The sequence below is a fragment of the Chiloscyllium plagiosum genome, chromosome 23, assembly GCF_004010195.1.
Source record: "Chiloscyllium plagiosum isolate BGI_BamShark_2017 chromosome 23, ASM401019v2, whole genome shotgun sequence".
Taxonomy (NCBI): Eukaryota; Metazoa; Chordata; class Chondrichthyes; order Orectolobiformes; family Hemiscylliidae; genus Chiloscyllium; species Chiloscyllium plagiosum.
In genome coordinates this window covers 15763995-15791382 of record NC_057732.1, presented here as the reverse complement: position 1 = coordinate 15791382, position 27388 = coordinate 15763995, and the positions used below count along the sequence as shown (strand labels likewise).

At 40.2% G+C, this 27388-nt stretch overlaps 1 protein-coding gene across 1 annotated transcript in view; it reads left to right on the top strand.

The window, feature by feature from the left end:
• The window catches only part of LOC122561449 (mucin-19-like), a 62635-nt gene that overhangs the window by 20842 nt on the left and 14405 nt on the right, over positions 1–27388 (top strand). Inside the window, exons 11-22 of the mRNA XM_043713192.1 lie at positions 2196–2290; positions 3136–3262; positions 6590–6836; positions 8024–8162; positions 12555–12659; positions 12757–12945; positions 15485–15724; positions 15807–15963; positions 18350–18475; positions 18881–18991; positions 21373–21468; positions 26204–26266. Coding sequence (XP_043569127.1) covers positions 2196–2290; positions 3136–3262; positions 6590–6836; positions 8024–8162; positions 12555–12659; positions 12757–12945; positions 15485–15724; positions 15807–15963; positions 18350–18475; positions 18881–18991; positions 21373–21468; positions 26204–26266 — 1695 coding nt within the window. The remainder of the gene's footprint in view (positions 1–2195; positions 2291–3135; positions 3263–6589; positions 6837–8023; positions 8163–12554; positions 12660–12756; positions 12946–15484; positions 15725–15806; positions 15964–18349; positions 18476–18880; positions 18992–21372; positions 21469–26203; positions 26267–27388) is intronic.

The window sequence follows — 27388 nt, the reverse complement described above, 5'->3', positions numbered from 1 at the left end:
ACAAGGTGTCATAGTTTTAAGCTGGTTGGAGGAAAGTATGGAGGGGATGTCAGAGGCGGGTTTTTTACACAGAGAGTTGTGAGAGCATGGAATGTGTTGCCAGCAGCAGTTGTGGAGGCAGGGTCATTGGAGACATTTAAGAGACTCCTGTACTGCATATGGTCACAGAAATGTGAGGGTGCATACATGAGGATAAGTGGTCGGTACAGCATCGTGGGCTGAAGGGCCTGTTCTGTGCTGTACTGTTCTATGTTCTACTGTTCTATGTTCTATGTAATCCAGGTCTTTTTCAATGTATAATTTCAGTTACATCACACTGCAAACTTTTGCTATAAATTCTGTGTTTTACAGTCTTATTCTCCACAACCACCTGATAAAGGAGTAGTGCTCCAAAAGCTAGTACTTCCAGATAAACCTGTTGGACTATAAATTGGTGTTGTGTGATTTTTAACTCCAACAACTTTCCCACTACCAATGTCAGATTCCCTGCTCTATAGACTCCTGGCTTTTCTTACCACCTTTCTTAAATAGTGGCACCACGTTAGCCTTAAGAATACATTACCAGTATGATGAAAACAAATTTGTTATTTAGAGAAAAAAGTTTAAGCAGAAGATATTGAGAGAATAGGGTTGAGATGAGATAATTAGATCAAGGTCAATGAGAGATCATTTAAGGACAATGATCACTCTTTTGTACAGTTTAAGCTGACTGTGGAAAAGAATATTGAATGATTTAGAGAAAGAATAATTAACAGAGAGATAGTCAACTTCAATGATTAAAGAGAAAGAAATCTATTTCTGAGAAATTGCTAAGAAGGAAACATTGGCTGGGTTAACTATACTTAAAGTTAACAAAGCACTAGGACTAGATTGAATATATTTAAATATGCAACTGAAGTTGAGAGTGAAAATCATACATATAATATTTCACTCTTCCTTAAACTCAGAGGTGGTGTCAGCGATCTTGAAAATTGCAAACATTTTGCCCTTGTTCAAAAAAGGTTGTAATGATAAGCCAAGTAACTACAAGCCAGTAAGTTCAAATTCCACACCATTGGTGAGGAAACTTCTCGAAGCAAGAAATTGAAACAAAGTGAAGAGTTGCATGGTCAAATTATGTGAATTAAGGAGAGCCAGCATGAATTTTCTAAGGGAAAATCATGTTTATCTAACTTGCTGGAGATTTTTGAAGAGGTGTGAGAGGAGTTGATGTGGTATACAGTACATGGACTTTCAGATGGTATTTCAAAAGATGCACTTCACTCAGCAGACTTGTGAGCAAAGATCATGGATTAAAAGGTGCAGCAATAGTAACATTGATACAGAATTGGTTGTGTAAGAGGAAACAGAAAAACAGTTAATGTACGCTTTTCAGGTTGATGAAAAGGCTATGGAGGAAAATCTTGGGGTAAATGTTGGGACGTTTGCCTTTTCCAATATATGTTAATCATCCAGGCTTTTATGTATTCGGCATAATTTCAAAAGTTACAAGTGATACAAAATTTGGAAGCATCGTGAGTTGTGAGCAGAATAGTGTAGAACTTTAAAGAAATATAGACAAATTGGTGGAGTGGGTGGATATGTGGCAGATCAATGTGCAGAAGTCTCAGGCGACATACTTTTGGTGGGAAAGACATGGAGGGACATTATAACTTAAAGGTTACAACTCTGAATGGGTTGCAGAACTAAAACAGCTAGGTGTGTGTAAGTGATTAAAGAAAGTGGAATATAGCCACATATAAAAAAGATCAAATGTAACCATTGAGAAGAAGATTATTTTTACATGAATTAGTGAATATGCAGAATGATCATTATGATCCACTGAAATTCAATCTACACCCTGTTACAAGTTATAATCTCACAGGTATTATATAGTGCCAAGACATAGACCTATCTTACATCAATACCTGCTGATTTGACTGGCTCAGAGTTTAGGAAAAGCAAATTTCCTAAGAAACTTCTAAACTTCAATTTTCTTTTGAATATTTCTATTTTAGCTTGACCAAATGTAACTTCTGACCCTACTCAAAACATGATTCTGAACATGGTTGGTTAGAAAAAATGGCAATGTCCACAAACAGTTACCTCTTTGTGTGCTTGTGCAAATGAAATAACTCTGAGATTATACAAAGTTATGTAATATAGATCCAAACTATTCACATTTCACATAAGCATAACTTACATTTGTATTTCAGAAATCTATGTTAAACAAAATTGTGACTGCTTAAAGGACCCCAAAGGTGTATTCGCTAAATGCCATTCTGCAGTGGAGTTTGCCAAGTATTATGAAGTAAGTCAGAATTCTGTATGAATCATTGCAAAGAAACATATACCATTAGCAAAATCAAAGTAAAAACTTTCATTGAAATCATAGTTATACTCAACTGATATTCACAACATTTCATTGACAAGGGATTTAGAATAGAATCATAAAATCACCACAGTGCAAAAAGAGACACTTGACCTATTAAGTCCATAGTGACTCTTCAAAGAGCATCCCATCCAGACCTGTAATCCCACATTTACTATGGTTAACCTACCTAGCCTGCACATTCTGGGGCACTATAAGACAATTTAGCATGGTCAATCCAACTAACCTGCACATCTGTAGACTGTGGGAGAAAATTGGAGAAATCGCACACAGATACAGGGAGAATTTGCAAACTCCATACACTTACTCTGGTACGGAATCAAACCTGAATCCCTGTGCTATGAGGCAACGGTGGTAACCACTCAGCCACCATGCTGCCCATTTGGTTGCGTGCCACTTACAGGGCTGACATTTAACAAAAGTCATGTATCATGGATGCTATACTTGAAATCAGTTTTAAATGAAATATCATTTATAATTCAACTTAAGGCGAAAATAATTTATGAGAAAACAAATAAGTATTTCCAATTGTTTGGATACACAAGTCAGATTGCATTCCCAATTAATCAGACATATCAAGTTGTCTAACATCTTAGCAATACAGTAATTTCAGAAATTTCAAGTCACATTTCCTTGATGATTCCAATTGTATGGTATTTTCAAGTTTAAGTTTATGGAAATGCATTAATAAATTAAAATTATATTTTTTCTGTATAATTTTAAGAGGGCATTTCGGCAACTTTTGTTTTTGTTGCATGTCGTAGATGTGTAAAGTTGCCTCATGTCACTGTAAGAGGATCGATGACTGTATATGTGCTGCACTGGAAGCTTATGCTCATGCCTGTGCTGCAAAAGGCTTGGTTGTGCATAACTGGAGAACATCAATATGCGGTAAGCATTTTTTAATCACATGATAAGTTATAATCAGACATAAATGTGATAGAGGAGCATTAGTAAGAGTGAGATAGTGTCCATCTCCTCAGGTCTTATCAGTCACTCAATTAGATCATGCTAGATCTGTGCCTTGTCTCCAATTTTCCAAGAATTCACTATTTTGGTCTCTTGAGCAACTTTGACTTTCTAAACCTCTTTACCCGTCCATCTGATTCTCCTCAGTTACGACCCTACTTAAAATTTATCTCCTCAAATTAGTTTCTGACCATCGGTTCTAATAGCTTTTTATATAGTCTACTGTCAAATACTAGAAGAATGTTGGGCTATTTTATTACAATAAATGTGTTTCATTACTGGAAATTGTTCTTGTTGTCCTTACCTAAAAAAAGTCTTTTAATGTCTATGCTGAAAGCTGTAAATATCCTACATTCATAGCCCTTATTGGTAGAGAATATTAATATTCACATGACAATTCACCAATAGTTTAATGGTGACCTATACTTCTAATTTTAGCAAAAATAGAAATTGCTGGAAAAGCTCAGCATGTCTGGCACCTTTTGTGAGAGAAGTCAGAGTTAATGTTCCAGGCCAAATGGCCCTTCCTCAGAATTCTTCAGAGCTTCTTACTCTAACAGTTTGCTCCCAGCTATGTAATTGTATATTAAACAACCAGTGATAGTTGTTTCCAAATGTTTGAAGCCCTAGACAAGACTTTAATCTTCTATCATGTCTTATCTTCACCTCTTCTCAAAGATTAAAAACCCTAGAGTACACAATCACTCTTAGCACACCATCCATCTGTTGTTACTTTCACTGAACTCTTCTCAATAATGTGAAAACAAAATCAAAATCGAGGAAATAGAAATGGGACAAATACTCTCAAAGTGATCTAACATTTCTACAATTCTAAAGACAGATCTTTTGATTCTGTTGTTACATATTGGTGCATCAATTCATGTTTGGAGCTGCTGTAGAAATATATTAAAACACAGCGCTTCTTTCTTATGGTGACTTCCAATTCTGCACTGGTCTATACTCCTATTTGTTTACATGCCTTTTCATCTTTCTGTGGAAATTTCTGATGATTGTCCTTAAATTCATTGACACGCAGATATCAATTTGCAGAAATGATTGTTGCTTTGCCCCATTCACTAGTGAAAAGCACCAGCTCTCCAAACACCGATCATACTTCATCAGAGTATCTGGCACTGCACTACTGTTAATGTAAAGCAATGCTTTAGCAACTGGAGTATGATAAACCTCTTAGTAGATGGGTGCATAAGAAATTAGAAACAGGGCTAGGTGATTCAGGCTCTGCCATTCAACCAGATTGCAGTTGATCTGTGTGTATCACATACTCATTAGGAAGTTTTAGTAACTTTCATTTGGCTGGGGTTCCTAGAACATAATGAAACAATGTCAAGATAAGGCATTCAAACATTTAGACTGGAATATGGTTAGTTTCGTTAACTAGATGGCTTGTTTGTCATGCAGAGTGGTACCAAGAGCACAGGTTCAATGTTTATACCGCTGAGGTCACAGTGAAGGTGTCATTTTCTTGTCTTCACCTCTGGCCTGAGGCATGGTGACCCACAGGTTAATCCATTACCCACTGTCTCTTTCCAATGAGACAGCAGCACTTTTTTGCCCTGGGACTTTGGCAACTATACCCTTTACTGAGTTATGGAGAGAAATCATTTATTCAGGTGTTGTGACGCTTTGAAATTAAATACCCCCAGGGGGTTCAGATTGATAGAGGTTTGATCTCCAGTTATTATTTGACAATCTAAAACTAGAGGGCATAGGCTTATGATGAGAAGGGAGAGATACAAAAGGGTCGTGAGACAATTTTTTCACAGCAAGTGTTGAGTGTCTGAAATAGGCTGCCAGAGGTAGTGTTAGAAGCAAGTCAAATTTAAGGAGCATTTAGACAGGTACATGGATGTGATAGGTATGGAGGGATATAGGTCAAGCACAGGCAGATGGAACGAGTTTAAATTGTGAAAGCTGGGCAGGATGGGCAGATTGGACTGAAGGGCCTGATTCCATGCTGTACACCTTTAGGACTCTATTTGGAAAATGAGCAAGAGAGTGGAGTTCTGCTGGAAGATTGGTTATGATTATACTACATGATAGAGAGGGGTTATGGAACTGAATGATCTGCCCTTGTTGCTTTTTCATACATTGTTATGTCAAAATGAGCTTAATGTATCTGCACACACTCTGATTAGATTACATACATTTAAATAACTCAGATCCTTTTCTCCATCCACCACTACCACCAGACTAGACAGGACCCAATCTGACTCCAATGACCTGTAACTAGTCCTGCAACACCATCCATCATCCTCACCCACTTCCTCCTGGCCTACCCAATCCTCCATGCTGGAGCTGACACAATATACAGAATCCTACTAATAGGCACCTTGCCACCTCCTGACTTTGCACCCTACTAACCAGGTACCCTATCCCCTTCTCACCTGTCATCTTACCCCAGGCACCCAAAACGTGCAGTTGGCACTCTATTCTCTCCGCTCTTCAACATTACACTTACCTCGTATATTTTGTCTTTGATAACAGTTATCAAAGTGGCTGCCAGGACAGATACATTTCAGAATGCTGTGAATAGGGGGCAGGGTTTGCCTTCCTCTGATCATTCTACACAATGAATCCACTTTCAGTGGAAGTGTGGCTCCACATTTACTGGAGGGTGCCGGAGCAGAATCTCCTCTCAGAAAAACTGACCTTCCTCTCCTTTATGCAAATTGAAGGATCGGAGCAGTATCGGATCATCTGTCCTTTGAGAGTTAATGTTTCAAATCTGACACTGTAATCTACTGAAGGCTTATTTTGGATTTGAAATTTAAATTATTTTTCTTGCTCCACAGATGCTATCAGATCTACTGACTTTCTCCCAAGCTTTCTGTTTTTGTTTCAGATTTCCAACAAGCGCAATATTTTGCTCTTGTTTGACTCCTTTCCTTCCTGCTACTTTAGTAGATGTAATGATAGTAGATGTAATGATAGTAGATGTAATGATAGTAGATGTAATGATATTATGATGAACATTCTGGCATATTTCATGAAAGACGCTCATACTCTTGAAAACATATTCATTTATTATTTGTTATGATATGAATAAACTGAAGAATCTAGAACAAGGCCTTATATAAATACTATTCCTGCTGCACTTTTTCTTAAAAAAACCTGTGGTTAAATTTGTAAAATACAATTCATAAGATGTTTTGATAATTAGCAATTCAACTGTACTTGTGGTTGAAATAAATTGGCTGACATGGAGCCCTTCCTGTTTTTTTGTTGTAGAGGTAACCTGCCCGAGCACTCAGGTTTTCCAGTATAGTATGACAGCCTGTAACCGTACCTGCAGATATCTGTCAAAGCCTGATATCACATGTCAGGTTCAAGATGTTCCAGTTGATGGTTGTGGTTGCCCTGAGGGAAAGTACATGAATGAGAAAGGAGCATGTGTGAGCAAATCAGAATGCCCATGTTATTTTGGTGGCTTGATTGTGCAAAAAGGCAAGGATATTACTGTTAACGGAGTTAGCTGGTGAGTACTTTAATTTTGCTTGGCACGGTATCAAATATTAAGAACACATGACTTTGATCTAACCAAGTTCAATTTTTCTCTCAGTAACTGTAAGGATGGAGTTCCTTCCTGCCTTGGGGATGAGGGAGACCCATCTGAAATAAAAGGTAAATAATTGTTTTCAATCTCTTTTAAAACAATTAAGAGACAATATTTAAAATGAAAAACCCATAATGGGAAGTAACAATTTCCTTAAAATGTGGTGTTGTTCTTTAGATTGTGGAGAAAAAGAATTTTCAGACTGTCAGAATACTACAAGATGTAGAAAGACATGTCAAACATTAAACAGACCATGCGTAAGTGACCCGAAACCTACAACTTCTTGGATTTCCTATGTCTTAACTTATAGGCTAGTGAGTTGAACAAGACCTCAAGATAATACTTTTTAACAGTATCAACCATATATGAAATGATCAATTCTAGATATTGTGGCATTGTATGCAATAATTTTTAATTACATTTATAACACAAAGTGTAAAAAATCGTGGTTTTATGCAACTACTGGTTTTATGCAACTACAGATTGAGGCATTTTATACACAACAAATAATGGAAATGAGGCATATTTTAACTTGATGATGATCAATCTATACATCCTGTACATCTGCATCACCAACACTCCCAATTGAGACATTGTGTATTCTCTTTTATGAAGCCAAATCCTTGTGTCCCTGGCTGTGTGTGTCCTGAAGGCTTGGTGGAAGATTACAAGGGAAAATGCATTTTACCAAAACACTGTCCTTGTTCATACGGTGATGAAATCTTCCATTCAGGAGAAACAATCAAAAATGACTGCAATGAGTGGTGAGCTTGTATAAATATTACAAACTAATACCAGTAAAGGAAAAAATGCCATAGTCCTAACATACCATAGATTATCCTTTCAGTATAGGGTGACGAGTGATGGTGGTGATTTAACATAAGGATCACTTTGGTTCAGCCAAGAGGGGGGAGGTTGAGAAGGAGTGTTCTTCATGGTAACCTCAGCCAATGTAGGAATTGAACACATGCTTTTGACATCATTCTGCATGCAAATCTGTTGTATAGCCAACTGAGTTAACCAAATAACCTATCTAATGCTATTACACAATATAATATTATCTATACAAAATTGAAAAACATGATTAATCTGTACCTTTTATATTGCAGCCTATGCAAAGGTGCTTTATGGACATGTACTGAACGCTCATGTCCAAAGACCTGCCTAGTTTATGGAGATGGTCATTACATGACCTTTGATGGAAGAAGATACAGCTATGATGGCAACTGTGAATACACCATTGTTGAGGTAAATTGTAGTGAGCCCCATTTCTCAACCAGTATCCTTCCACTGACACACTCATTGGCTGAAATGGTCCTCACCCTCAACATTTTCTCCTTCGAATCCTCCCACTTCCTTCAGACTAAAGGGGTAGGCATGGGCACCTCTGTGGGCCCCAGCTCTGCCAGCCTCTTCGTTGGGTGCATAGAACAGTCCATTCTCCGCAGCTACACCGGCACCATTCCCCACCTTTTCCTCCACTACATCGACGACTGTATCGGTGCCACCTCATGCTCCCATGAGGAGGTTGAACAGTTCATCAACTTCACAAGCACCTTCCTCCCTGACCTCACGTTCACCTGGACCATCTCGAACAACTCCCTCCCCTTCCTCGACCTTTCCATCTCCATTTCCAGCGATCAACTCAACACAGACATCTACTGCAAACCCATGGACTCCCACAGCTACCTAGACTACACCTCCTTCTACCCTGCCTCCTGTAAAAACACTATTCACAATTCCTCTGCCTCCACCACAACTGCTCCCAGGAGGACCAATTCTACTATGGGACATCCCAGATGGCCTCTTTCTTCAAAGATCACAATTTCCCCTCCCACTTGGTCGATGATGCCTTCCAACATATCTCCTCCACTTCCCACACTTCCACCTCGAACCCCACCATTCCAATTGCAACAAGGACCTTCCACCCCACCACTCTCTGGACACATTGCATCATCCTCTGCCTTTTCTACCACCTACAAACAGACGCCACCACTCAGGATATATTTCCCACCTCATTCCTTTTAGCATTCTGCAGAGACCATTCCCTCCATGACTTCCTTATTCGGTCCACACCCACCACCAACCCACACTTCCCTCTTGGCACCTTCCCCGCCACTGCAAGAAGTGCAAAACTTGCACACACATCTTCATCCTCACCTCCGTCCAAGGCCCCAAATGATCCTTCCACATCTGACGGAGATTTCCCTGTCCTTCCACATGTCATCTACTGTGTTCATTGCTCTCGACATGATTTCCTCTGCATTGGGGAGACAGGACACCAACTTGCAGATCTTTTCAGAGAACATCTCTGGGACACCCGCACTGAACAAACCCACTGCCTTGTGGGCCAAACAGTTTAACTCCCCCCTCTCACTTCACCAAGGACATGCAAGTCCTGGGCCTCCTCTACAGCCAAACTCTAGCCACCGGACGCCTGGAGGAAGAATGCCTTATCTTCCATTTTGGAACCCTCCAACCATACGGGATCAATGTGGATTTCACCAGTTTCCTCATTTCCCCCTCCACCCACCTTATCCCAGATCCAACCTTCCAATTTGGCACCACACTCTTGAACTGTCCTGCCTATTCATCTCCCTTCCCATCTATCCGCTCCACTCTCCTCTCTGATATATCAACCCCTCCACCTTCATCTACTATCGTATTCCCAGCTACCTTCCCTCCAGCCCCACCTCCTCCCATTTATCTCTCGGCTCCCTTGGGCCATTCCCTCATTCATGATGAAGGGCTTATGCCTGAAACGTCGACTCTCCTGTTCCTCAGGTGCTGCCTGACCTGCTGTGCTTTTCCAGCACCACACACTCGACTCTGATCTCCAGCATCTGCAGTCCTCATTTTCTCTGCATTTTCAGTGATAACCTTATCTTATGGTATTTATTTCAATCAATATTTGGTAAATTTCAGTTTAGTTTTTCAACAGCATCAATTGCTCACAAAATGTTGCAGGTAAACTCTGGAAAAGAAATAAATCTCTAACAAGACTCTAGGTGTACTTAAATTGCATTGATTAAAGCAGTTCAAAGGTGGAACACCACAACTTGTCCAATGACAATTAAGGATCCGTAACAAATGTCAGCTTTGCCAGTTACACCCACATCCTTTGATGCATAAAAATGTACTAGTTGATTGACACACACCAGCTAATACTATAATTATTTAATCATCTTAATGTAAAATGAAATTAAGGTAAAAATATGGAATAGAATCCCTGCAGAGTGGAAACAGGTCCTTCAGCCCAACAAGTCCACACTGACCCTCCGAAGAGTAACCCAGCCAGATCAATTCCCCTACTCCTATTACTCTACATTTACTCCTGACTAATGCAGCTAACCTACACGTCCCTGAACACTGTGGGCGATTTAGCATGATCAATTCACCTAACCTCCACATCTTTGGATTGGGAGGGAACCATACAGACACGGGGAGAATGTACAAATTCCACACAGACAGTCACCTGAGGATGGAATCAAACCTGGGTCCTTAGCGCTGTGAGGCAGCAATGCTAACCATTGGCCACAGTGCTGCCCACATATTGATGACAATAGACTATACTGAGTAATATCCAAAAGGAATGGGTTTGTCCTCAGAATGGGTTTGTACAAAGACTAAAAAGCAGGATCATGATACAGGATCATGCAAAATCCAAGCTATGTGAATATATTGGGATTGATAGAAATATCAAATTTGCATTTGCATTGTACTGGAAACTGTTGGGCTTCTGTTTTTTTTTCAAGTCTGGTATGATCATGATCTTGAATACATCAGTACCATATGCTGGTTAGTTAGGTCCTTAGCTCAAATTACTCTGGTCCGCATGCACCAAACAACCCCACCGCCCTGTGGCCGACCACTTCAATTCCCCCTCCCACTCCCCCAAGGACATGCAAGTCCTGGATCTCCTCCGCTGCCAAATCCAAGCCACCTGCCAACTGAAGGAAGAATGCTTCATCTTCCACCTTGGGACCCTCCACCTTATGGCATCAACATCAGCTTCACTAGTTTCCAAATCTCTCCTCCCCCTACCTCATCCCAGATCCAACCCTCCAACTCAGAACTGCACTTTTGTCCTGTCCTACCTGCCTATCTTCCTTTCCATCCAACTGCTCCACTCTCACCACAGATCAATCCCAATTACACCCCCACCTTCATCTACATATCACCTTCCAACCTACCTTCCCCCCAGCCTCACCCCACCTCCTTTTTATCTCCCGTCCCCTTTCCCACTCCACATTACTGATGAAGGGCTTATGCTCAAGATGTTGGTTCTCCTGCTCCTCGGATACTGCCTGACCAGATGTGCTTTTCCAGCACCACATGTTTTGATTCTGATCGCCAGCATCTGCAGTCCTCACTTTCTCATGATAGTATTGTATCTGAGTTCGATTCTAGTCTCAGTTAATGATCACACAGGCCCACATGTAGCAGATATCACAGCCTAGAAAACCTGGCCAGAAATGCTCACACACTCCAAATTTTTGCTTGGACATAAGTGAGACAGGCTGAAAATGTCTCAAAACAAAACCATCTATTCAATCTGCTGAAATGAGAGTAACTCTTCAGTCATAACGATGGTGATTTTAGTTTCTAACGGTTACTTAAAGCTGCCAGCCCTATCTCTTTCCTCCATGATCTATAAGATTCTGCTTCTCTCCCTATAATCCATAAGGGCCAGCCTCTTCTCCAAAGTTCAATAAAGCCCTGCCTTTCCCACGTTTGGGTCTTTGCATCCGCTTGGTATCAATATAACAGCAATTGAAACAGAGCACCTTTAACATAAGCCAACATCTGAGTGAGCTTCAGAGGGATGCTATTAGCCACCGTAGATATTCAGTCAGGTCACCAAAAGCTTGGTCAATGAGACAGTTTTTAAAACTACCTTAAAGGAGAAAGAGAGATATCTGATGATGGTGGTTTCAAGAGGGAATTCAAGAATTTAAGTATCTTGCCAGCTGATGGCATGGTTACAGCGGAATAACTAAGGTTGAGAATGCTAAAGAGATTCAAATTAAATGAGTGCAAATATGTTGGAAAGTTGGATAGCCAGAAAAGATTCCGGAGATAGGGAGGGTCAGTCCATGATTAGAGAATGCAGACAAGAACTTTAAAAATAATGCATTGCTTTAACTGAATGCTAGGTCAGATCAGTCAGCACAGTATTTTACAGCGTGCAATTGGATGCAACTTCAGAGTGGACAGCAGAACTTTGAGTCACTTCATGTTCATGAAGGGTATAATGTGGATAGTTGGACAGGAAGTTTAGAGATGGCAACAGCAAATCAGCCGAGGTAAGGGCAGAGTCAGGTGATATTATGGAGATGGGAATAGGCATCTTATTAATGGAGTGAAAATGTTTATGATTTGGATGAAGTCATTATATAATATGTAGTTTATAAATGGACAGGGTTTAGGATGAATCCTTGGGTGAGGTGAGTTGGGAGCAGGTAGGGAAGTTTATTTAAGTGTTCCTCTTATTACAATTTGAAAGATCAAGATAAATTTAGTCATGAATGCTTTTCTTTCATTGAAAAGGTACAAATTACCTTTGAATTGATCAGCTGGCATTCATCCCAGATTATGTGCCAAGGTTTCAATTCACAATTTCACTCAATTTAATTTTAGGATCAATGTCAACGAGCAATCGGTACATTCCAAATACTGGCGGAGAGTGTTTCCTGCTGTGAAAATGGAGTGACCTGTTCACGGAATATCAGGATTTTATTTGAGGTGTGTGTTTGATTAATAGCTTGGGGTTATATTGGGTATTTTAGTGCATGAGCTAATCTGAAATGATTACATTATAAATTCCTTTATTTTCTTACAGGATCGAGAACTAATTCTCTTGAGTGGGAATGGAGTAACTGAGGTGTCCCTTGGGAAAATTCAGTGCACAGATAATCTCTACACACTTCACACTGTTGGACTGTATTTAGTCCTGAGATTTTCTAATGGGATCACTGTGATATGGGACAAACGTACAAGACTGTCAGTCACACTGGATGAAAAGTGGAAGGTAAGTAAAGTCTGGACATTCATAACCACTCCCTCAAATAAGTTCATCAATACAGAAAATATAATCAGAAACCGGAATTTACTATGGTACCTGATTAATTTAAACAACAATAATATTTTAATACATGTTAACTGAAACACCAGAACACAGTATAAACACTATGAAGGAAAGATGGAGAAATTTCTGGGCAGTTCAGTACAAAAGGGAACAATGACTGGGAGGCATAGACTAGAGTTTGTGAAAGCAGACCAACCACACTTCAGAGTGCACTTAGGATCAACAATATCAGTGAGGTGGAAATAATGGAGTGAATAATAACTTCTGTAATGTTTAGTAATTTGGCGATCAACCTCCATTCAGTTGTCAGCACTCTTAGAGTCAGAAGGTTGTGGGTTTCAGTCAACTGTGGAAAACAGTGCAGAAAGAGCATCCCTCCCAGAACCACACCCCAACCCAATCTTTGTAGCCCAGCATTGCCCATGGCTAATTCATCAAGCCTGCACATTTCTGAAAACTATGGGCAATTTAATATGGCGAATCCACCTAAACTGTACATCTGTCGACTGTGGGAGGAAACTGGTGCATCTGGAGAAAACCCTCTCAGACATGGGGGAAGGGGAGAAAGGGGGGTGCAGAATGTACAAACTCTACACAGACAGTCACTAAAGGATAGAATTCAACCTGGGTTTCTGGCGTAGTGAGGCAACACTGCTAACCACTGTACTGCCTTATTGTAATATTCTAGTGCTGTATACAGGGTGTTACACTGTCAAAATTTCCATCATTTGGATAAAGCTTTATACAAAACAAATTAAGTGACCATATTTGAACTGACATTTGTCAGTCTGTGCTATCTGCAAGTACATTTTTCCTACATTTCATGTCAACAATTCAACAAATAAAGTCCTTGATTCTGCTTTGATGCATCCACACTCATGGAAGATGCTACATGAATTGAAGAATTTCTTTTAGTTTTAGTTATTCAATATCGTAACCACAATAACTGCACAGAGACTGGTACCCCATCAACAAGTCACTCTTTATTTACATGTGCATAGTAATTGGGCTCTAAACAACCAGCTCAGAACTAGCCCCTAGACTGAGGGGACTCTTTCAATCTCCTATTTACATCTGTCAGCCAGGGCTCCCTGGTTAGCCCAGGTTAACAATCCCAATCAAGAATCTCATTGTCAATGAGATCCATCGGATTTTACTCACTACAGTAACATTATAGGAAACACACAATACCAGGTTATAGTCCAACAGGTTTAATTGGAAGCACACTAGCTTTCGGCGCAATGCTCCTTCATCAGGTGATAGTGGAGGGCTCGATCGTAACACACAGAATTTATAGCAAAAATTTAAACTTGATGTTTGTGTCAATATGTGCAATCTTCTTGGAGATCCTCTCCACTTTAAGCCAGCGGTTAGTGGTGTCGATAGTAGTCATGATTTGGAGATGCCGGTATTGGACTGGGGTGTACAAAGTTAAAAATCACACAACACCAGGTTATAGTCCAACAGGATTAAGCAGCAAAGGCAGGTCCTTGCGAGGTTGATTTGAGGCCAAGAGATTGGAACACCAGCGTAAGAATGTAAAACAGAGCCATTATACGGTCAATCACTGTTATTCAACACCACCAGAATGCATTCTTTCAAAGTATTTTTGGCAGATGTTTAGCATAGAGGATTAAATTACATATCTGGAGGCAGAAAAACAATTAGAACAATGAATTTAATGGGACACTTCAGAAGCCTACTCCTGTGCTGCCACTTATTGTCAAGATCATTCAGGCACATATAATGGGTTTTGATTATCAATTTACACATTTCAAAATGAAACTGTGACAAACTCACACCATGAGAATAGAAATTTGTATGAGAAATTTAAATACATGACTTACTAATTCCCTGAGACTTTGCAAACAAGGAACCATTTAGGTCGACTGAAAGGTCGGTTCTGAATAGAAGTTCAGAAATGAGAGGTTGTGGGGATTATGGTATATTGATATTTATCATTATTCTTTTTAAAGTTATGTACTGTTCTTATATTCCCATTTTAAATGCATATATCCACATTTGTAATGGCAACTGCCAGTATAATGATGTAATGGTATATTTATGAAGAGTTCACACCAGTTATTCCAAAAACACATGCAAAGGTACATCCAGGTTTTGTTCACCTGTGAAGAAAGCAAGAACCTGCAATTCCCTAGCACCTTTCAGAGCATCAGGTCACTCCAAGGTACTTTACAGGCAATGATAGCACTATCAATAATAGCTCCAAAGTAGCCTTATCGAAATTCAATTCTAGATTTTTTTTCAATCAAGTGAATTGGCTTCTTGAAGTACAGTAACCCTTATAGAGTTTAACAGCCTACGGAAACACCTCACCTGAATTGCAATGACATTCCAGAAGCAGAATTGATCTATTCCAGAATTTGTTCTCAATCTTGGGTTATCTTGGAAAGAATTATGGAACTTACATTACAGTTTTGTAATATTCTCTACTGGTTTAATTCTTTTTTGTGCTGTTCAGAATAAAGTTTGTGGCCTTTGTGGAAATTTCAATGATGACATCGAAGACGATTTGAAAACAAAGTGGAACTATGTGGTGACCAGTCCTGTGGAGCTTGGCAACAGTTGGAAGACAATGCACTCCTGCCCTAATACAGTGAATCAAACATTCCCTTGTGACAGAAATCCATATTGTTTAGCCTGGGCTCAGAGGAGATGCAACATAATCAATAGTGCAGTCTTTCAAGCTTGCCATAAAAAGGTAAAGTGATGAACAAGTATGCAGAGATATGAAATTCTTACAAAAAGCTCCAGTGATTTCTGATCCTATGATACTTTATCAGGTTAACCCAACTCCATATTATGATGCTTGTGTCGAAGAAGCTTGTGCTTGTGATTTGGAGGGAAAATATCTGGGTTTCTGTACCGCAGTAGCTGTGTACGCAGAAGCTTGTAACAAGGTTGATGTTTGCATTCGCTGGAGAACTCCAGACCTGTGTCGTAAGTTGATATTTCTGTTTTCATTGTTACAAAGAATCAAAGTGTAAGGCCCATAAGTTTATGTCAATAAGCTTAAGTAAAATGCAAGAACTGATTTTGTTTTAAATTGGAAACTGTTTTGTTTTCAATTTAAAGGTCAGGGGATTTAACTGTCTTGAGAGTTTACTCACATTTTTTGCAAACATTCACAGTTATGTTTAACAATCCTAAACTTGACTTCACCCAAAGGGCACTTCCACATTCCCAAAGGAAACGTTTGCATGAAAAGTGCAAGGCACACAACTTGTGTTTTGAGCATCAAGCAATTGAAAATTGGATCTGTTTAAAGGCAATTGTACATTTATATGTGCAGCTGCTTCCATTATCCTGAGGTGTGCAAACTACAACCTTCGCCCAGTCAGTGAGAAGGCAAGATTTCCAGAATATGGAGCTTCAGTACAATTTTGGCTTAGTTGGAGAAATCAACTTCCTCCTTGATAAAGACATGGGGAGAATGTGCAAACTCCACAAAGTCAGTCGCCTGAGTCGGGAATTGAACCCGGGTCTCTGGCGCTGTGAGGCAGCAGTGCTAACCACTGTGCCACCGTGCCGCCCACTAATTGACTGCTACCATCCCTCCCTATATTTCTAGTGTCCTTTAACACTGGGAGTGGTTCTACACATCACCTGACCATCATGTAATTGATGTTATACATGAAATAATGAGCGAATGCAGTTTGTTTGATGTTGACATTGATGCTCATGCTAATTCCCCTGTGCCATCCTGATTGTCTAAAGGTGCTTCATCTATCATCCTTTTAGAAATAGCTGAATAGCATAGTCTAGGCTCCTGGTATTGCTGTCACTGGAACTCTCAGGCTTAGGCATAGTTTAACAGTCCAGACCAATGACTAGCATGTTTAACAGTAGCCTAATATAAATGGATTAGATTGTAATTGGAGCACAGATACAAATCCAACTTAGGCAATGTGTCCCAGCTGTTTTTATGGGTAGTTTGAGAGTTTTGCCCAACATCCCTGGAAACAATGCAGTAGCCAGCCACAGGAGCTGCTGCATCTGAGCAAGGGGAGCTGTGTGAAAGGGCATCTCAGTGATTCAGACTTTGTCCCTGCCATAGCTGAAAATCAAGAATTCAAAACTTAGCACATTCACCCCCATTGTGCTCAGCCCTTCACCTACGACATTCTGCCATGTCCAATGCATGCCAACTCATACTTCCTCATACCTCCTCCACACACTCACAGCCTTAATACCATAAATACTAAGTTGTGTTTCTCTCTCCCAGTCCCCATAAACCTTCATGCCAGTCTATGCCCACCTACCCACCATCATGGCTCCTCCTATCCACCTTGTAAAGCTATCCTCCTCTATTCACTGCCATAAGCCTTTATAGCCCCATTCCCTTGTACTCACTCCCAACAGAGATGTATAGTCTATTTTACAACTTAGTGTCAACTTATGCCAAACTGTGCCACATTCACCAACTTTATCCTTACACCTTCCATGCCAACTCACCCAGAATGGCCAGACCTCAGGATTTATGCAGATGCAACATAAAATAAAGTCTATTAATGACTTCATTATTTAAAGAAAAACTTTTATTGCTAAAAACCCAATCAGTACACTTACATCCCTTCAATTGCATAATCCTTTATATGTAGAAATTGGATACATAGTCCCACATCAAAGACTATGGAGCTGTCAATCAAAGTTTAATCTGGTAGGCACTACACTGAGACCCATTATTACACAATTCATGCAGCAGAAAACCTATGGGTTATGTCAACTTATGGCATTAAATTACAAGCACTGACTTTGTTAAAGTGTAAAATCTTTAAAATTTAAAGGGCGGGGTTTATAGACCTGAAAGGGTTCACAACTCCCTTGAGTCTATCCACAATTTACACACATTTGTGTCTATTCTTTATAATTCCAAATGGTATGTGATCTCTCCCAAAGGATGCTTTAACTCTCCCAAGCCTCTCCCGGACCATCTCTAGAAAGGTATGCTACTCTCCTAATAACGTCAGCACGCTTTGAGATTTTACTGAGAAGTGTGAGGGCCATGTATTGCAGTTTGGAAATCCCACCAGGGAAAATATCAATGTCGGTATGTTTAAAGGCAGGTGCGCTCTTACTTGCACAACTGCCATGGTGAATCCAAGTACGTGCAAACTGTTTCCACTCTAGCAAAAAGTGGGGGCACCGCACTCAAGGGCAGTATTTCTGGAATCATGGTTCTGGGTGCTGTCAGACTGGTAAACCCTCTCCCTTCCCATGAAACATCAGACCAATATGTATTTTGCATGAATGGTTAAATAGTGTTTAATTTAGGAACTGAGTGAATGACTAATGATCACATTTTAATTTTTCTTTTACATTACAGCTGTGTATTGTGATTATTATAATGCTCCCGGTGAATGCAGTTGGCACTATCAGCCATGTGGGACACTGACAACAAAAACCTGCTCAGACCATTCCATTGCAAAGAAGTTATCTGCAAATCTTGAAGGTTGTGTTTTCATTTTATTTAATCAGAAATTTAAAAAAAATTGAAGGCACAAAACAGGGTCTGACTTGGGTCCTATTGTAATAATAATTGACTAATTAAGATTCCTCAATTAAATGAGAAAGATTCACAAAGATTCAGTTTATAATGATCAATGAACCATAAAAAGTTTTTGTGTATCTTCTGATCCCATCCCATGCAATCATGTATCCCAGCCCAGAGAATCTTCTGACTTATCTTTCAGTGCATGCTCAAAATCTAACTACAAACTGATTGATTTTTGTCAGAGAAAAGCACAAATATTTTGGTTTCTGACTCGTGCTGTTAATTTTCTGCTATCACCTAAGATATCCAACATTAAAGGAGTTTATGTATGTTATCATGGTGATTTTATTTCTCACTGTTTAGGTTGTTATGCTAAATGCCCAGAGAATGCTCCTTATTTGGATGAAAATACAATGAAGTGTGTTACACTACCCCAATGTACTTGTTATTATGATGGAAGAATACTGCAACCCGGTGAAATAACATGGAATGCCTGTGAAAAATGGTACAATATCCTTGTCAATGCAGTTACTTTGCTTGATCACCATTCTCAATCTGAATGCAAAATAATAATTGGAATTCATCTGGATCCTTCCTACCTTTATGTTTAATTCATCCACCTCGAATTGTTATAGAGAGCCGTTCTCAATAAGTTACCTTTCATTCCATTTCCAAGTTAGGGGCATTTTTCTTTCAGCCAGAATCAAACTGGATCAAATTCAATCATACTTGCCATGATTTGGAGATGCCGGTGTTGGACTGGGGTGTACAAAGTTAAAAATCACACAACACCAGGTTATAGTCCAACAGGTTTAATTGGAAGCACACTAGCTTTCGGAGCGACGCTCCTTCATCAGACCTAGTGTGCTTCCAATTAAATCTGTTGGACTATAACCTAGAGTTGTGTGATTTTTAATCATATTTGCAGTTGACTTAGCACACATTTTGATTAATCGCAAAGGGAAATTCTTTGTGACTCTAAGTCTTAACAGAATAAAAGCAATTTTATGAATTTCAGATTGAAATAATAACTTACAAAATACACATTTTGATAATTAAATATCAAATAGATTTTGCAGTGCTCTCCAAACTGAACTAATGACTATCCCCCTTGCTGCTCTCAAAAAATCAACATTACTTTCTTTACTCTGTCTTTCAAATTCCACCATCATCTCTTCCTTACCAGGATATATAGTTTCCTTCTGCAGTTTCTACTTTTCCTTGATTTCTGGTTTTCCAAGACCAGCCTATTTGTCGTTCCTTGTTCCTTCCATCACAGCTTTAGCAGCTGACCTGTCAGTCACTGTGAACATTTAATCAGAAAGTCAATTTTTTACCAATTCTCCTTTGTCACCCTCTTCCTTGCATTTAAAAGTTTCCCAAAGACTGAAAAAGAGGCTGCAATCTTTTTTCTCTTTCATCTCATTGCTTGGCACCCATTCATTCTGTAAAGCACTTTATACTTGTACCTTGTTGTAATACCTTATTTGTTTCATTTATACCAGCATGTGTACCAATGGAGCCACGCAATGCGAACGTAAGTAACTTTTCATCTCAGCTTTCAATTGTTAGCTCAATGCATGTGAAATATCTGCTTCTTTTTGCTGCAGGACCCTTATTAGATTAGATTCCCTACAGTGTGGAAACAGGCCATTTGACCCAACAAGTCCACACTGACCCTCAAAATAATAACCCACCCAGACCCATTCCACTATCTTATATTTCCCTCTGACTAATGCACCTAACACTTGGCGCAATTTAGCATGGCCAATTCACCTGACCTGCACATCTTTGGATTGTGGGAGGGAATTGGAGCATCCAGAGGAAACCCGTGTAGACACGGGAAGAATGTGCAAACTCCACACAGATAGTCACCCAAGGCTGGAATTGAACCCATGTCCCTGGCGCTGTGAGGCAGCAGTTCTAACCACTGAGTCACTGTACGGGCCCCTGTTACTATTGGAGAGCTTCATTTTAGTTCTGCCAATCATTCAATATTAGATCTGGGGGACCATTATATATCTGAAAATTTCAATGGTAATTGTAAACTCTTGGGTTGGAAGTGGCAACCTCCAGGATTGTCTTGAGATTCTCCAGGATTTGAAGACAAATTTACAGAATAATACACAGCATTAAAATAAATCTTTTTTTTTCAAATCAATGGCTTATTACTTATACATTTGCGGAGCTTCAAAAGACAAGGTGATTTGATTGATAATACAGAATAATACAAGGTGTAGTGAACAAACTACTTTCTGCCTGATTGATTTGGAAGGCTTGTTGCATGAGGATAGGTGTGCTGGCTGTCCAACTGGGGAATGTACAGGTGGGACAATTAGAGACATGCATCATGTGATGGAATCTTTAGGATTGCAAAAGACACACACAGTCACATTTTTATTTGGCCATTTTTAATTATAAGACCCACTCCTATCCCGCTCACACCTTTCACCTGGGCATACTGAAATCAACTGTAATGTCACATTGCCAAAGGACCAAGTTCAAATGGCTTAGTGACCTCATGTAGCAATAACTCTAGAACTGAATATGTATATTGTGTACTGCTCAAGACTCCAATATGATCTACCATGCCAACTGTATCATCAGCACCTGCAAGATACCTCAATATCTTGTCTGCAAGATATATATCTGGCTAACATGGACTGAAGGATCAGTTTCCATGCTCTGCATCTTTGTGACTCTATGACCTCCATGTTTCAATAATGTTTGGTTGTGGGCCTTATACGCAATGGCACATTTGGTTTTATGCTGTCTAGAAACAGAGTAACACAACTAAAATTCGTCATGATTAGAATAGAACTGCAGAGTTATTTTAGGTATGTTTATCACAACAGGGTTTACAACCACAACAGTGAGCACAACTGTATCATCCATTTCAACTCCATTTACATCATTAACAACTACATCCTCTTCAACAATAACAAGCACAGGTAAAGAGGAAACCAGACTTGTAAAGTAATAATGTACAATATTATTTTATATCCTTTAAGAAAGGAGCTGAGCATGAATTTTCATTGCAATTAGGTGCTGAGGAAGTGATGTATTGTTGCATTTCCTGATTTTTAGTCAAGAGATTCATTGGAGGACCTGACTACCTTCTCAAATAGATGTAACCAATCCTTTTATATTTTTTTTTTTAAAAAAGGACTTGGAGGGTGTGTGCTGGCTAATATTAATCCCTAAATCAATGTTGTAAGAAGAGATTATAGGTCATTTTCAAATTACTGGGAGCTTGGTGCACACTAAATGGTTCTGTTTCCTACATTACAAGAATTGTTTCATTTGGTGTGAGAAGTTTTGAGATCTCTTGTGGCCTTAAAAGACATATACAGGAGCCTTTTAACAATACAACTGTAAATAATGTTTGCAATATAGTAAACAAAAATAATAGAAGATGGAAGAGGAGAAATTAGGAATTAATGGACAAATTTTCAAGTGGAAAAGAATATATTAAGTTTCAAAAACTGGTAGACGGTGAGGTCTGCAGATGCTGGAGATCAGAGTTGAGAATGTGTTGCTGGAAAAGCACAACAGGTCAGGCAGCATCCGAGGAGCAGGAAAATCGATGTTTCAGGCCGGAGCCCTTTATCAGGAATGAAGCTGGGAGCCTCGGAGGGTGGAGAGATAATTGAGAGGAGGGGTCGGTTTGGGGAAAAGGTAGCTGAGAGTGCAATACGTGGATGGAAGTGGGGGTGAAGGTGATAGGTCAGAGAGGAGTGTGGAGCGGATAGGTGGGAAGGAAGATTGACAGGTGGGACAGATCTTGAGGGCAGTGCTGAGCTGAAAGGTTGGAACTGGGGTAAGGTGGAAGGAGGGAAAATGAAGAAATTGGTGAAGTCCACATTGATGCCCTGGGGTTAAAGGGTGCCAATGCAGAAGATAATGCGTTCTTCCTCCAGGAGTCAGGTGGTGAGGGAGTGCGTTGGAGGAGGCCCAGGACCTGCATGTTCTCGACAGATTGGGAGGGGGAGTTGAAATATTCAGCCACTGGGCGGTTGGGTTGATTGGTGCGGGTGTCCCAGAGATGTTCTCTAACGTGTTCTGTGAGAAGGTGTCCAGTCTCCCCATTGTAGAGGAGACTGCATCGGGAGCAACGAATATAATAAATGACATGTGTGGATGTGCAGGTGAAACTTTGATGGATGTGGAAGGCTCCTTTGGGGTCTTGGATGGCGGTAAGGAGTGAGGTGTGGGCGCAGGTTTTGCAATTCCTGCGATGGCAGGGGAAGGTGCCAGGAGGGGAGGGTAGCTTGTTGTGGGGGTGTGCCTGACCAGGTGGTCACAGAGGGAACAGTCTTTGTGGAAAGCAGATAGGAGTGGGCGGAAAATATATCCCTGGTGGTGGGGTCCATTTGTAGGTGGCGGAAATGTTGGCGGATGATGCGATTTATGCGGAGGTTGGTGGGATGGAACGTGAGGGCTGGGGGGATCTGTCCTTGTTGCAGTTGGATGGGTGGGATTCGAGGGCAGAGGTCTGGGACATGGATGAAATGCGTTTGGAGGGCATCTTCAACCACGTGGGAGGGGAAATTTTGGTCTTTAAAGAAGGAGACCATCTGGTGTGTTCTGTGGTGGAACTGGCCCTCCTGGGAGCAGATGCAGCGGAGGCAGAGGAATTGGGAATATGGGATGGCATTTTTGCAGGAGATAGGGTGGGAGGATGTGTAATCCAGGTAGCTGTGGGAATTGGTAGGTTTGTAAAAAATGTCAGTGTTGAGACGGTCCTCATGGATGGAGATGGAGAGGTAAAGAGGGGGAAGGAGGTGTCAGAGATGGTCTAGGTGAATTTAAGGTCGGGGTGGAATGTGTTGGTGAAGGTGATGAACTGTCGACCTCCTCGTGGGAGCACAAGGTGATGCAATACTGTCATCAATGTAGTGGAGGAAGAGATGTGGAGTGTTGCTGGTGTAACTACGGAAGATGGACTGTTCTACATAGCTGACAAAGAGGCAGGCATAGCTGGGGCCCATGCAGTGCCCATGGCTCCCCTTTTCGTCTGGAGGAAGTGGGAAGATTGAAAGGAGAAATTGTTGAGGGTGAGGACCAGTTCAGCCAAACGACTAAGTGGTCAGTGGAAGGGTACTGGTCGGGACGTTGGGAGAGGAAGAAACGGAGGTCATGGTGGATGGAGGTGTAGAGGGATTGTATATCCATGGAAAAGATGAGGCTGGGGGCTGGGGAAATGGAAGTCTTGGAGGAAGTGAATGGCATGGGTGGTGTCCCGAATGTGTGTGGGGAGGTCCTGGACTGGGGAGATAGGACAGTATCGAAGTAGGTGGAGATGAGTTTGGTGGGACAGGAGCAGGCTGAGATGATAGGTTGGCTGGGGTAATCAGGCTTGTGGATTTGGGTAGGAGGTAGAATCGGGCAGTGCGGGGTTCCCAAACTCTGAGGTTGGAAGCTGTGGTTGGGAGATCCCCTGAAGTGATGAGATTGTACATGGTCTGGGAGATGATGGTTTGGTGATGGAGTGTGAGGTCATGGATGAGGGGGCGGTAGGAGGAGGAGTAGCAATCATATCAAAAACTGGATGCAATCTGCCACACCCAATCGCGACAGAAGTGATTCTCATACACAAAGTTGAATGAAGCATCAAAAATGAAAATGCGATTGAAATGCTGACTGTGTTTGTTTCAGATTCCCAGCATCCACAATGTTTTCATTTGGCATCATTTGGTCACCTGGAGTCCTTCCCTAAAAAAGACCCAGGATGATTTGATCATTTAAATTTGTGGCCTACATTATTTGTCAGACTCTGATGTGAAACAGGACAATAATCAATAGAATTAATTGACCCAGGTCTTAAAGTGACCAGTAAGACTGCTTTCAAAAATCTCTTGAAATTTCTGAAGGAAACTGGAAACCTTGGGTTTGCTATCTCCCAGTTTTGCCACTGGCCCCCTCAGCTCATCCCCATCGGACCACTCCAAAGGCATCAGCTAATATTCTGGTGGACCAATAAGGTTGTCATTAGGAAGGAGGAGTTGTGGATTCTTGCTTAATTAAGGTTTGGGTCCCACCTTTGGCAGTGTCCCTGAACTATGGTGACAAGGCCCAAGGTAGATCGAAGACAATCCTTCCTTGCCCAGTCTGTCACTGCATGCTGCAAATTTTCTGTCACTAATAAATGTAGACAACAGTGAACTAAAAACATGTCTGACAATGCTGAGTGTCAAATCAAAATATTACATTATTGAGCATTTTTTGCCTATTAGTGCTTTGTATTGTATCCTTGCACAAAAGCATCCATCTCTGGTCCTGAATTTACTTTTGCAATACCCAGAGGTAGTTTTTTAATTGCAAGGCTTGAAAAGGTATGTACATGTTATGTATAGATCTTCTCTGTGTCACCATCTTACAGAAAAATGAAAGCACTCAAAATTGAAAGAGAAAAATTAGAGAAATGCAAATGTCAATATAAAATGATCAGTAAAGAACAGAATTGAAATGCAAATGGCTTACAGCATTAAGATAATTCATCAAGTACTTTATTTTTACAATATATAAGATCAAAGCCTTAAATGCAAATATACTGCTAAAACTTTGTCTGTTGTCCGTAGAAGTCAATACCTTGTTATTCTGGAAGAATTAGTCACTGATTGACTACCTGAATATTGTAAAATAACTTGCAATGATTTATTTCAAAACAAGCCCTGTGTCATCATCACAGTCACAAGAGATGATAATCCAGTCTGTTTTGACTTGACTTTTACCTTCTTGAAAGTATGTTGTTTTAAGTTCTTTTCACATCCATGGATGTGACATTCAGTCTCCCTCTCTCTCTCTCTCCACCCAGTTGCTTAAATTGCACCAGCAGCAATTTTAGATGACATAAGCCTTTTTTTATGATAGAAATGACACTTTGGAACTATAAGTTAAAAATGTTCACAGTCCTTCAGCGTTCTGACTTGTGGTCATGGTATGCACATTAAAATTGATGAAATACATGCCAAGTTTTCTCTTTTCCCAAATATGTCCCTGTTGGAATGGAATGCGTTGGTTGGATGCTTAATGTTTTTGCCTGTCCTTTAGAAAAATCAATTACACCGATGTCAGTTCCTGCTTGAGAATTTAAGTTGCTGGTTTAAATATTGAATAAAACCTCAGTATGATTTATATCAAAAACAAATATGAAGCGGGTCTTCCTTGATTAAAGATGTTTTAAGTTAGCCTCAGAGTTCAATGTGAATGGAATAGATCTTTAAAATGAGTGAGTGAATGTTGTAGGTATTGATCTGCTGAATCATTGCAATTATGAGCAGCAGCCAACAGCATGCAGGAATAAAATCACAAACATTTTGCAAGAATGAGATTAAGTATCTGCAGAAATATGTTGAGAAGAGGTTTGGCATTTTCAGTGAGTGAATTATAGGTTACCTGTGAGGTGAAACCCAAAAGCTCTCAATTCAGTCATTTTACTTTGTAACACAGTCAGTGTAAATTTGTTTGGTTTTCTGTCAATTGAATTCATTTATACTCAAGAAGAGAAAACTTTGATTTAATTATTGAATGAAAAAAAGCGGCAGGCACTAGTGGGTGCTCGAGACAGTAACCGAGGATATCTGGCACTGGATATGTCTGTGTTTCTGTGATGCTGACATTTGCACAATACTGTCCTCTTCCAACTTGGGCGTATTGAATGTGATTGCATTTGTTTCACTTCAGAACAAACAACGACAACAACAGGGATAACCACCACACCAAGTTCAACTGCCAGTTCCACAACGGGTGAGTGCTGTCTTTTTTCATTCAACATGATAAATAATTAAACAAGATGAATTGGTGACAATTTAAATCCTCGGTCAGTGAAATTCTAGTGTCAGTTCAGTTAGACGTGTCATTCTCACAGCTCAGGAGTTTGTGGGATCACGAGCCATTCTTGAGACTTGAACATCACCATCATCCACGGCTTTAATCTCAAGCAAACAATCTCCCTGGTATTAGATCAGGATGGGTTCCCACCCGACATGCAAATAAATGTTAACAATCGATGATTACCAGATTAATCCAACACCCAAGATTGTTTTACCGCAACACTATTGATTACCCCTCCCCATTATGCACATTTAGTGTCTGCTCAAACATCAACTTTAACAAAACAAGGTGAGGACTCAAAGCAAAATGCTGGTGTGATGGTGATGTGACAGAACATAGAGAGAATTTTCTAAAATAACTTAGCAGATGTGGCTATAATCTCTGCATCCAGAAACACAATCAGAGCTCCAAATCCTCCAACTTGTTTGGAACTTTGCAATAAATCATTGGGCTTCCAGCATAAGAACATATGTGAAGTATTTCCTCTGAACATGGTGTGACGATTAACATTCTAGTGAAATCCGCTTCCATTCCAGAAACAAGGAATTGTGCTTTATTGAAAGTACAATTAAATGTTAAGAATGCTGGTTTGCTACTTACTAGTTTAGGAAGCTCCTTTTCTAATGTTTCATGTGGGTGTTAAAAATTGGCCAACATTTCTATAGGTCATCTTATTGGTGAATGTTCTTCCTGGTCTAATACACACACACACCAAAATCCTCCAGTTCAAATGATGTTGAACTGATAGACCCTGTGCGCAAGCGATTGTGTTCTCTATGTGATTCCATTGGAGACGTTAAATGTCAATTTGTACAAAACACTTCAAGGCCACCCAGTCAATCAACAGAACACATGAAGTGTATTAGAGGATTAGGATTGCTGTGTAGTCTTCCCCACAATTCATCACAGGAATTTTGTTCAGACTACCAAATTCGAGTTTGCTGTGAAAATCAAACATCAACAACACTTCCGACGACAACCGGTCTAAGGACAACCTCCACTGAAACAAGTACACCTGGTAAATCTAAAATTCAT